The 13,245-nt window shown below is 40.7% G+C and overlaps 1 protein-coding gene across 1 annotated transcript in view; it reads right to left on the reverse strand.

The window, feature by feature from the left end:
• Window positions 1–13,245, reverse strand: part of GRM1 (glutamate metabotropic receptor 1) — a 180,529-nt gene that overhangs the window by 23,983 nt on the left and 143,301 nt on the right. Inside the window, exon 7 of the mRNA XM_066178895.1 lies at window positions 6,713–7,643. Within this exon, the coding sequence (XP_066034992.1) occupies window positions 6,713–7,643 (931 nt within the window). The remainder of the gene's footprint in view (window positions 1–6,712; window positions 7,644–13,245) is intronic.

A 13,245-nucleotide genomic window follows, 5' to 3' on the forward strand; every position in this document is an offset into this window, starting at 1 on the left:
CTCAAAGAGGCACTGTAACCTCAGAAAAGGGTGAAGGACTACACTGAATAGAGAAGCTGGGTAAATGTCAGCGAGGGCTGCAATAGGAAGGCGAATCAGGCCAGGCCAGGGTGCCACATGCCTTCCCTGTGACAGCTGTCACCAGGAGCCATTCCAGGGCTGCCACATCTGCAACAACCTGTGAAGGAAGCAGACTCCTCCATGATATGCCCTGGGTGTGATGCAAGGGTGAACCAAATGTCCAATGGAGCCCCATGCCCTGGTGGGGAGTTGGGAGCCTCAAAGCCATGGCCCAGCACAGCACCTTGTGCCCCATGGTGCCACTGCCCTACAGAGTCAGCCCTGAAAACAGGACGTGGGTGTCAGCATTTTATTGGAGGTTAATGGAGAGATCAGATATACAGCAACAAATTGTTTGAATAAACAACCTAATCTGTCCTGTACAATTTTGCCTTTTTTTTTTTCTTTTTTTTTCTTTTCAATCTCTGTACAATTTCCCGCTGGCAGAAGCTTACAGCCTTTCTGCTTTTCCAAAAGTCTCTTTCATAATATGCCATTTCCCTCTGGGCTAAGCTTCAGTAGGATGGTTGTGCAGGCAAAGCAGGTTTGAGGGTCTTCTTGGAAGTCCCTTGGAATGTGGTATTTTCCAAGGTCTGTAATGGTAAAAATTAGGGTCTGTCTTATTGTGTCTGCAGCACTACTGCAGGACACAAGAAGTTTACCCACTGCATCAGTTTTCTAAATTGCAAAGCAAGGTAGTCTACCATCTCCTATTAGATTCAGCAATGGTCTCGATACTGGCTTGGCACTGCTGTAGGAAGGTAAAACTACACGAGATGCTGATCTGTATAAGAAGCATTTAAAGATAATTCTTGTGTGCTGCAGGTTTGATGACATGCTTCAGGGCCAAAGAAAATACTTCTCACCTTGAGCCTGTGTCCTGAAGCACAGGATTTGATATATATCTCTTTTACAAAAGAAGGTACAATGGTGACCAGTTATTATTAATTCTGCTTGCACTTTCCACTATATCGACTTGTTTCAGAAGTTTTGATACATTTCAGCCAGACAGAGGGGAATATTCCCCGTGTGGCTGTGCCAGGTTGAGATAGATTGGTTTGTTTCAATTTCACCTAGTTTAGCCTGCAGAGATCAGGACAAAAGGCATTGTTTTACTTACATCAAAAGTGCTTTCACATCTTCTGTTCACACTTTTCTTCTTGCCTCCCTCCTTACCTCTATAACCCCTGCTTAAAGATAGAATATTGACAGTGTGGAATAATAACATAATAGTGAGAAGATGGAGTACTCCCCAGCACCTATTCCTGTGACAGGGCTGTTAGGGTGGATTAAGTGACAGGCTTTAAAATATCTACGTTCGAACAACTGCAGCAGAGCTTGCTGAACATTTACTCTCTGTGTCTGGAAGCTCCAAGTCTTGCCATGCAGCATTGTGCATTTGCCTCCTCCCACCACCATGAAAATCAGTGAAACAAAAATCTTCTGGACATACTTGTGCTAAGATTCCCCTCACCATGTGCCTGTGGGAGGCTTTGAAAACAAAGCAGGTGAAGAATCCAAAAGTCTTTGTGGACTGTGAATTGCCAAGGGAAATGAGTCCAGAAAAGCACGGCTTGTCAGTACAGCTCAAGATGAAATGGCAACTCAGCAAGTCAGTTTAAAGACAAAAATTAGCTTAAGAATACCTGGAGATAATTTTATAACTGGCACTACAAAACAGCAGGTGGTTCCTTAAGCCATGCTAAGGGATCAGACTTGTTACTAGAGGTTATGGAGAACCCTGATTTTCAGTTAAAAAACTGTATATAGGGAGCAAGCACAGAGGGAGAAAGGACAAAGGGAAGCAGGAAGGAGTTACCAGGGGATGTTGGGTTTTCTGCAAATTTTTATCAGAATAAAATAAATCAAATTTGAGAGATCCCAGGTGACTGCCTGGACCTTGCTCAGACTGGATGCCTGTGATAGCAGTCTAGAGGCATGGACTGCTGAAATGTGTGAAAAAGATAAATTACATATTTGAAAGTACTTTAAATCAGTTATTCATTTCTAAAGGCAGACAGCTAGATGAAAAATAATTGATTGTAAATATACTAGAATCACAAGGGGAAAACAGGTAGCCTATGCATTAATGTGGAGTCCTGGTCATTCAGTGAGTCTTGCTAGTTGGATTCCTCTTAACTCAGATTTTGCTACATAACATATATTGACAACTAAATCCTTACTTACTCTGGTTCAAAAGGCACTAAAATGGTGTCCAGACCTAGGGTCTCAACCATAAATTTAAAATAATTGATATGTGAAGACTGAGGGAGCAGATAAGCATCACTGCCAGACCTGGAGCTTATTATCCAAAGACACAAAATTAACTTTCTCCCTGTGGTGACTCCTGCAGCACTGATCCTTCTCATGCTACTGCAACCCACAACAAGCATGAGAGAAGAGGTGAGCCTTTCTGTGTGGCTCAACTCTATTTGACTTGCGTGCTTACTACAGAAAAGCAACACAACAGACCTGCAGGCTGCTGGCTGGACTTCAGTCTCCTACACATTGTGTAGGGTCCATCTGAAGCAGTGGCTGGAGAATGCATTTCCTGAACCCTCATCAGAATCTGAAGTGTCACTGGCTATTTTTTCCTTCATGTAGTACAGATGGAAGCATTTCTTCCTCAGGGAAGGGATCATATAGGCACTGTAAAGGTGTCCTTCTCTTCAGGCTCATTGACCCCCATAGACCAAAAAAAACTTTTCTGGCCAAGAAGAAGGCTAAAGATGACAGCAAGATCCATAAACAAAAGTTTCCATCTCACATCTGGAAAGAATAAAAAATAGATGCAAAAGGCTCTCCTAACAAATGCCTCTATGCCATCATCCTATAAAAGCCAGGATCTTGTAATACCATCAAGCAGCAAACGAACAATAAATGGCCCCACAAAGCTTCAACACAAGCAGCAGATATCACTCTCTCTTCATCTCTCCTGATGGAGCTGCTCCATTTTTTATACATATTTAAGTATTCATTTGACAAGAGGGAAAGGATGACAGTTGCTTGGTACTGAAGACACTCACGAGGGATCCCTCAGACCCAGATTCAAGCTCTCTCAGAGAATAATACAAAGCATTTCCCTAGGGTTTGCATTACAATGTTTTTTCCTCTGTTCCAAAATGCTGCTGGAAGACAACATACAGAAAGGAGACTTGTCCTGCACACTGCATAATCCAGTTATAGAGCATCCACCTGGGAAATGAGGGATAGGCTCTTAGCCTAAGTAACTGCTTTAACTATTGGGGTAAGATTCCCTCATGATTTCCCAAAGTCTTCCTCCATGGGAAAAAAGAATGTCCCCCTGGCCCAGGGAAAATGCTTAGCAGCAAAGCCCAGTTCTATGAAACATTTTGAAAGGCCAGAATTTTCTGATGGAAAACGTATATATTCCACTGGAAAATTCCCAAGCAGCTTTATGGGAAACAATGCTGGTTGTAATTGCTCGTAGTTTAACTCAATCAAAGTAAGAGCGAGTTCAAATCCTCAAGACTGCACATACCATCTTGAGAGGGCAACAGATCAGTAAAGGCAGTGTGCTTTATTGTTCATGTGAAGACAGTGTTTCTAAGAAATTTATTTTCACTGAAACTCTGTTGGCAAAGCAGCTGAGACAAACATTTTTCAAGATGACTTTTCTGACCTCTACATCAGCACCAGAGGTTTTCAGCTGATGGTTTTGAATTGACTAATTGATCCTGTGTTAATAGACTTCCCTGGTTAATTCTTTTGCTCTACTTTAGGAAGCAGAAAGGGAAAGTGTCTTGGCTTGCTCTAGTCCCCAAGCTATACTAGTTAAACTGACAGCACAACGTTGCAGGAAAATGCTTTATGAAGGCTTATATAAGTTTGATTTGCCCCTGTAAATGTAAACTAGTTTCCATTTTTAAAACTAATTCAATTTAACCCTATATCTCCACACCAGTTTAATTTAGATGGATGCCACTTTTCTGTTTAGGAATTGGAATTCAATGGATTAAGCAGAGAAGAGATTTGATACAGACAGGAAAATAGATGAAAATTCTCTAGGAAGAGGCAAAAGACATAACAAGAAGATAAATGAATATGTCTAGAAAAGAAATCTGCATCTAGAGTGCAGAACTGCTGGCCACTTATAGACAGAAAAATGTGGCCACAGGAAGAGACTACTGAAGAATCTAGAAATAGAGCAACATACTTACAGGGATTAGAATTTCTGAAAACATGGCAAAAAAATCCCATATTTTGATAGGGAATTAAAACAAACAAGCAAACCAACCAAACCAAATTAAAAAAAAACCACCCAAAACCAAAACAAAACCACAAACATCAACAAATGAAATAAAAAACCACAAACAAAACCATTGAAAATCAGTCTGGAGGTCAATCCTGTGGGCATTGAGCATCTACCAGGAGCTTTAAGTCCTGTTTCAGGAAGGACCTGATACACATTTCAGTTATCTAGGTGCTTTAAAGGCTGCAGCATATTCTACTTGTAACTTCTTGATTTCCACAGTGACTCACTTTTTTATCTGTGTTGTCACAATGTCCTCAGAAACTTTGCAATGGACTCAGCTAGGAGCTGAAAACCCCCTCCAAAACCCTGAAATTACTTTTTGTATTGCCTTGGGACTTTATTTCCAATGCTTCGTGTTTGTCCATTAAGCTTCTTTCAGTTCTTCATGCCCATGAACAGAGAGATGAGCTGTCCTTTTCCATCAGCAATTCCAGGGTGCCTCTACACCTGTGCTGGTTTGGGTGAAGAATATGCAGTAACTGCACAAGAGGTTTAGGTCAGAGGTGGGAATTTGGTTATATAAAACACATGGATGCTTAACCTGAGGAAAAAAGGCAAATTAACTAGGTATTGAGCTTTTAGTTCAGAAAAGCAGCTTAAAACTCTGTAGAGCTTTTCTGCTTTGTAACACTCACACAGGCCTAACAGAGAGGTCAAGAAAATCTTACTAAAATTATGTAACAAATAAATTGCTAAAAAGCTCCCTGTTGACTTTTAAAGGTAGCAATGATGAGGGAGAAGCTCAACTTTTGAATAGCATGTCATATTCTCTCATATTAAGAACTGTATTCTAACTATATCACATTTGGATTATTTAAATTACTTTTCTTTTTTTAAATAAAGGTAGAAGAAGACTAAGCAGAACAGAGAATTAGTTATTAATTTTCTCATTATCTAAAATATTCAAAAGTCTTCTTTTTTTGACAGACATCAACTTAAAGAAACCAACACTTAGCCAGAAACCACACTGCAATGACACCACACTAGTTTCTTACAGACAGCTGAGTCCCATCTAACTACCACAGAGTTAGAGGAAGGTGGGTCAGGCTCCATCTTTCTATTTGCATGGAATTCAAGCTCTTGGGCTACAGAGAGTTTTGGCCATCTCCCTGCAGGTGATGGCTGCTAAGACTGCTTTCTACTCCCTGCTCTCTCTGTCTAGCTCAGGAGTCGTCAGCCTTGATGTGGCCTCTGTGGCACACTGAGCTGCGTATTTGGGTCACTTACATCTCCATTCCCTTCACTTCTGACCCCCATCTAGCAAAAAAAAAAAATAAAATGTACTGAAGTAGCATAAAGACAAAATTGATCACAGCATGGGTTTTCTACAGTGTTACTTCCATCACCAGGACAGATGAAAATGGTTCTTATGCAAACTGAATCAAAATGAGCCTGACTCAAAGAAACCTACAGATCCCAAAAACTGGAAATTAACTGAATTTGAATTCTATTGGGAACCTCAGAAATGAATGTTTCACTGGTGCATTTTTTTTTTTTAATTGGGACAATAATCATCTAAGCTCATATCTAGCCCTATGGTGCTTCTTTAAAGATTAAAAAACAATAAAATAATAAAGAATGCAAATTTTCAGACAGCTCCTCACAGCAAGATGCTGTTTGAAGTAACAGTTCTCTCTCCCGCTCTGCTGCATCTGGGTTGCTTTTAATTATTAGCAAGGAAAATAACAAGCTCTATAGATGTGAAAGCAAGTTCATTTTCACCATCAGTTGACTTCTGCAACTTTCACACCAACGCTGAGTTTGAGAACATGGAGAGATTTACACAAATTATGAGTAAGAGTATTGCTCATAATGCTGGGTATTTAATAGAACACAGGGATAGCATGGAAGGTGCTCTTGAATCACAGTCATGAGGACTATCACAATACACTACCTTAAAAACTAATGTCCAGTCCTCAGCTTTCACACGCCTTCCAGTGGCCTTAGGCAAGTACATGTGATTTACAATCATTCAGACAGAAATTTCTTTTCTAAAGGGCTATAGTAGCACTTCAGTTTGAACATAATGCAGAGCAACTGCACGTCAGGGCGTGAGATCCCTGTCACAAGCACATGCGACAGGGAGGTGCAAGAAGCTGCAAATGGAGCTTGATTACTCTGCCACTACCTGACCTGCCCCAGTGGTAGAGGGAGTTGTGCACAGGGCTGCCTTCAGAGCAGGAGAGAAGATAATAAGCAACACGTCAATATCCATCTGAGGCTTAGAACTAAAGGATCATTTCCACCTTCTCTGCTACACATGAGATGAAAAACTGTTACATACCTTATTATTCAGCAGGCTACACTGAACCAAGAGAGGATGGCAAAGAGAGGGACATTTACAGATAAATTTGTACCTGCAGTCAATCCACTTACTTTGGATTTCCAGCCCCTGGCTTCTTTCTCCGGAATATGTTGAGGAAAGTGTTGGACTTGCAAGGTGCCTTGCCATCCCCGACATGCATACGCACCACATCTGAGGTGGTGAAGGCACTGCGGACGTTCCTCTCAGGCTTGGCTATAATGATGTACATCTTAGGAGTGAACATGCACCCCAGGGCCACTGTCACACTCAGGCTCACCGCGAAACAGGTGGTGATGATCTTGTAGTTGCTCCCGAAATAGATGGGCACGAAGGCCAGCCAGATGATACAAGTGGTGTACATGGTGAATGCAATGTACTTGGCCTCATTGAAATTGGCGGGCACGTTTCGAGTCTTGAAGGCATAGTACGTGCAGCTCATGATGAGGAGCCCATTGTAGCCCACAGGAGCCACGACGCCCAGGTTGCTGGTGTTGCAGATAAGGTAAACTTCCTTAATGCTGGGGTAGGAGAGGATGGGCATGGGGGGCTCCAGGATGATCAGGGTGATCACCAGCGTCAGCTGCACGCTGATGAGGATGGAGGCGATGACCACCTGTGCCCAGGCGCTCATGAACCGCGGCTTGCGGGTGCAGATCTTCTTCTTGCTGCCCGCCAGGATGCGCGCGATGCGGTTGGTCTTGGTGACCAGGGCGGAATAGCACATGGCCGAGGAGAGCCCCACCAGAAGGCGCTGGAGGTAGCAGGATGTCGTGGTGGGTTTAGCTATAAGGGTGAAAGGGCAGACATAACCCAGAAAGATGCCAGCCAGGATAATATAGCAGAGCTCACGGCTGGAGGACTTGACAACAGGGGTGTCTCTGTAGAGCACAAAGATAAGGGTGACAAACATGGTGACCAGGATCCCCAGGCAGGAAAAGACCACAGCCACAATAGACTCTATATTGCTCCACTGGAGATACTTTACAGGGATGGGTTCACAGCCTGCAGTGTACAGAAGAGAAACAGAGTGTTAGAAAGGCAGCTCCTGGAAGAGCCTATTTTGCTGGATCTCGGTATAATCCAAATGTTAGCATAAGTCTATGTGACATGGATTATGAAAACCATTTTACAAAGGAGTGAACTGCATCACAGAAAAGTTTGGATGAAATATGTTCAAAAAACAGCCATCCATTTTGGGTATCCCATTTTTCTCGTGACGCTGCAACAGGAAATTAGATTTGGTAGTATCTGCTTTTAGAAATACCTGATTACAAGCCCAGCATACCACAGGCACAGCTGGGAACAAAACCCAGACAAACTCACCATCATCTCTTCATTTCAGCAGGGAAGGCATTGTTAAAAATGAGTAGGTTTTTTACATCCTCAGATTAATTTAATTGTTACCACAATCAGTATAGTTAGATCTACTACATTTTTTGAGAGTGATTTTGTAAATAATATAAATTAATCAGAGGTCTATGGACAGAAAAATAGTAATAAACCCAAAATTTTGATGGAACCATATCATAGGTACTATACCTTCGTAGTACATTTCTGCTTTTTTTCTCTTCACATTATCTTACTCTTATTTTGTCAAACCCTCTGCTCATCATTTTCCCACTAAATAATATAATTAAATTCTCTAGGAAAAGTGAAACCCACAGAATACGCATGCCTTCAGATAAAAACTGGACTCTCCTTTCTGACTAGTACAGACATGCAAACATAGGTGTCTGTTAAGACAGTACTTTGCTCTCTCTCCCCACACTCAAGTTAAGGGAGTCTCTGGATATCTTCCTTACTGTGCTGAAGAAGTAATACCAGCAATAAACACTATAAAGAAAATAAAATCCTATGTGTTAACAAGATGTTATCGTTGTGAAGCTGTTACAGACAACTTTCATGATGGCATTTTCTAATTTCTGTTCTTGACTTAATAGTTCCAAAATGCTTTTAACATGTTTCTTTTTCCCAAGGAAAGTATCCATGGCCTCTTCCAATTCTTGTTTCTGTCCTCTTCCAGTTTCCCCTGGACACAACTCACCTTTTCTGCCTTTCCCCCACCTCTCAAGTATTTTTCCTCCCAGTCCCTCATCATCCCTGTCTCAATTCACCTTACAATTTTTTCTAGCCACCTTTCCACCCAGATGTGGAGCTGCTGGTCCAGCTTTTCTCATCCTGGACTGGCTGCTCATGAACTCTGCCTATGTGAGTTGTTGGACATGGCTGAAAACAGCAGGGAAAAGATGGTAGTGTCAGTAAGCTTGGGACAGAGCCATTTTTTCCTCTCAATTTTGCTGCTAGATCTTAACAAGGGCCCTGATGTTGTGATGGGCAAAAGTCATGCTCAGTCCCTTCCTCCTCAGTGTGGAGTGTTTTTGCAGAAACCATCTATGAACTAAAAGCTTTTGAGTACCACAGTTTTACCTAATTTATATGCATCTTCCATGTGGTGACACAAAACTACCAACAGATACCCCTACTGTAATGTAGATACTTGTCCTGTAATGTAAAGTCCTTCCTTCCAAATAATTGAGAAGTAAGGCATGGTATAGATCAGGGTTGAATAGTTTTACTAACCTCATTTTGAGAAACAGGAGAAAAAATGTTTTTTGTTGGAATTAAAAAAAACCAAAGAACAAACAAACAAACAAACACCACCCCAAAAACAAACCCAAAAACAAACAAACCCCCAAACCAAAACAAACAAACAAACAACTGAAAAAACCCAAACAAAAAGCCAACATTAAAAAAATCAAGCCAAAGAAAAAGTTCTGACATGGAAAATTTCTGCTTGAACTTTTAATGTCTGGCAACTTAATATGAACTGAAAGAAGGCCATATAATTCTGTACACTTTGTCTCCAAGCTGACATAACTACAGGTGTTGTTATTACACATGCCTGTAACATCAAAAACAATGGAAATTATAGCAGTGGCTACCAGAGGTCTTTATTTTTTAAAGAAAATATTAAAAATAAAGAGAAAATTTTATAAAGAAAATTATTTTGATCAATATGCTTTGTTCAAGACTCAGATAGGAAACCCATACTTCTAACCAGTACTTTCATAGTGAAATATGAAGAAAAACCTCTTTATTAGAAGTGTGAACCTTTGGCCACTGGCCTCAACAGCCCTGACTGGAAGCTGGCTCCTCTATGATTTAATAAAAGACTAAGGATCAGAAGCTCCTTGATTAATACATGTGAAGCTCTTCTCATACAAGAATCTGGTTAGTGGCTGTTGGAAGGGTTAAGTTTCAATATGGAGTTTAAGCTTAACCACATCAAGACATGCTCACATTATTCCATTTTAAACTATGTTTTCAGGGGCTTAACCCAGATCCAACATGGTAGTTAAGCTTATCGTTTGCTTTAAGCTTATCCTGTGTAAGATTTGCTTAGAAATGTTTCATTAAACCAGTGTAATTCCTGTGCACCAGCAAGCCCAAGAACCACATATTGTACAAGCTGCAAAAATTTCCCTTCACTGCTTATTATCAGCTAACAGTTGCTGGTTGTCAGCACCTGTGAAGGTGGGTCATTTCCCAGCTAGGAGAAAGTGAGCTCTGGAACCCCACTGAGACTGGGGGAACAATACCCAGGAAATTGTACATGCATTTACAAAATAAAACAAACCAAAACAAAACAAATCCCCCTCAGCAATTAACTCAAACCTCAAAAAAATCAGAGCAAAAGCTTCACATTTAAAATTTTCTGGTAAAAGCTGTCTGATACTTTGCATGTACTATTTTCCCTGAATTTTAACTGAATAACTTCCAAGATCAGATGGCTAATCAATTTTTTTTTGTATTACTAGATTCATGCTGCAAGGACAATAAGAGAATCTATTATGTTTTCTGAGGTCATTTACACATCCCAAGTAACTGATGGCCCCAAAACCTTATGATTCTTTTCATAAGACTATAAAACTTCCTACCCTATCTTGTTTCATTGCTAATTTAACATGATTTATGTAAACTGAGTTTACTAGCTTGACATTCATCCTTCTTATATTATATTATATTTTGGTACTATATAAGATTTCTATTGGCACAAGGTCTAAGGTACTGGCTTTAGTGACTATTTCTCAGGTCATATTCTCATCATCTGTGGTGAAAAATGCTTTGTGTCTCCTGAGTCCACTTCACAGAATTCATATTTAAGGGAAGAAATCTAAAAAAAAAAAAAAAAAGAAAGTGTACATTTAAAAATAAAATTTAAATGTCAGGAAATGATTGCTGAGCAACAGAGACTGATTTCAAATGGAGAAAATGAGCACCTGGAAAAGCACGTCTTATGAAATAGGTTAGTATGTTCTTCACGTTTCTTAAAAGGATTAAGGATTTTAGAGCCTCCATCTGTGATGGAAAATGAGTCTAAAACTACATGCACGTTTAGCATTTAAGATTTAAGGCAAAGGGAAAAACAATCTGCACTGTGAGATGTTACCGTCTGTGTCTAGATACTATGGTGACTGTCAGCGCATGAATACGAAACATAAAATCAAGCTATAAAAACACTTTTGATAGGAGTCCTGGCAAGAAAAGAGAATTCCAAATTAAATTATACCAATGGTGACTCCCACAAAGTTCAAGAGACAGAGTTTATCTAGATAAATCACCTTCTTCTAAGGATAAGGATGGCATCATCTTCCTTTCACAGCTTTCTACTTTGTAGTATAGTTCAAGTAAATCAATTTTAGGGGTTAAAAAAAGAAGGTTTTTCTTCAACAACACAAGACTGAAGAAGCTGTGAGGGAGCAGACTGCCATTTTAATGTTCTCTAGGAAATAAGTCGATGGCTATGCTGTTATTTGGCTGACGTTACTGTGATTTTAGAACAGCAGCAGTCCAGTCTCCTTGCTGAGAAGAAACACAAATCAGCAGGTCGTCTACTGATTTCATTAAAAGTTAATAGATTGCAACATACCCTGGAGATTTTTTTCCAGCACTGATTCTTTCTGCAACTCTTTTCAGCAGTGCCTGTCATTTTGACATGACCGCTTTTGAGCTACTCTGGGCAGCTGGTAGCACTGAAACATATTCTCTCAAGGCGTATTGATCTCTCACCAGGTTTTTGTTCTGGCTTCTTTTTAATCAATAAATCCCTTTTTCTTCCTTGAAGAGTAGATACAAGCAATTCTGTGAACCTCCGAGACCAGCAAAACCTGTTTATATGTGGAAACCTGCTTTAAAATTAGCAGACACTGGTGTCCTGTAGGAGCAGGAATTAAATATGAGCTTTTCAAATGGTCTGGACATCTATGAAAGGTTCTGTGGATTTATTGGTTTCTATTAACACCCGACGTGTTTCAGTGATTTGGACCCTTACAGAATATATTTTTCATTAAATACTTTTCCTACAACCCACTGACATGCAACTTGAAGGGTCTAAATTGTAGAAGGGAATACAGGTGACCTCATCCCTGATAAGTAACAGCTGCGTTAATTACCCAATACAGCCTCACCCCTGATGAGTCACAGCTGTATCCAATAAAAACAAATGTGATAAAAGAGAGTGGGTTAGCTAGTGAGGGGAATCATGAAGAAGGGGGAACCTTGAAGAAGAAGGGAGGAGAGTATCATGAAGAATAAGGATTCTGGGGAGAGAGAATCACTGCTGTGAGGTCAGTCTGGGTCTGCAGTCAGAGCCTGTTGTTGGAACCTGCATCCATAGTCTAGCTGGGTAAAAGCCTGCATTCAGAGTCTACAAACCAATACCTGCAGTCATAGCTTAGCAGGAAATAACCAGCAGTCAGAGGCTGCAAGGGAAATCTCCAGTAGGAGCTTGCTACAGCCAGAGTCAGTGAATAGTTGGAGTCAGGATGGCTGAGCAAAAGAGGAATAAACCAGGACCCTTTTCATGCTGTGATAAACAAGAAGTTTGTGTCTTGGCTCATTTCTACCCTCTAACAAGAGGGCTGCTGCAACATGAACAATTTCTGAGATTTTCTGTATCCTGACAAATCTGTTTGTCAGTTTAGCTGCAAACCAGAGCAGGGGTAGGGCAGGGTGGTGGGAGTGGGAGGTGTAGAATAAAGACATTTACACATACATCTGGGACATGACCATAACTTATTTTCCATAGAAAACCAAAACAGACAATGAATGGGTCACATTTCCTAGTCTCTTGGGATTAATGGTGTATTTTTACCTGGAGAAGCATCTAGCTTTCCCTCTCAAAATACATGCTCTGACACCTCATTTGGCTTCAGTTACTAGCTCGAAGTATCTCATAGAGCAAATTAATTGAAGTTTGAGGATTTTGTCTTTTTGTGAGATGTTGCAGCAACATCCGGCTGTTGGCCAGTCATGGTAAAAGACAGAGAAGAGTAAAGTTGCACATTTGATCTTTGGCTAGGTGATCAGATTGTTTCTCTGGCTAGGAATGATGCTCTGTTGAATGCGGGCATCCAAGACTTGCAGAGGTGACATGAGGCAGGGGTGCCTCTAGTCTTTCACAGTGATACAAAGCAAATGTTTAGGTCAGGGTGATGCTTCTCAAGGTGTTGTAACTATTTTTGTGGGGGGTAATGGTTGCTGCGAAGCCTAGAGCAGATGTGGAGGTTGATCTTGATAGGTAAAAAATAAACAGAGGGATGCC

This window comes from Chamaea fasciata, unplaced genomic scaffold, assembly GCF_029207755.1.
Source record: "Chamaea fasciata isolate MVZ Bird 193981 ecotype frontalis unplaced genomic scaffold, bChaFas1.0.hap1 SCAF_3, whole genome shotgun sequence".
NCBI classification, from domain to species: domain Eukaryota; kingdom Metazoa; phylum Chordata; class Aves; order Passeriformes; family Sylviidae; genus Chamaea; species Chamaea fasciata.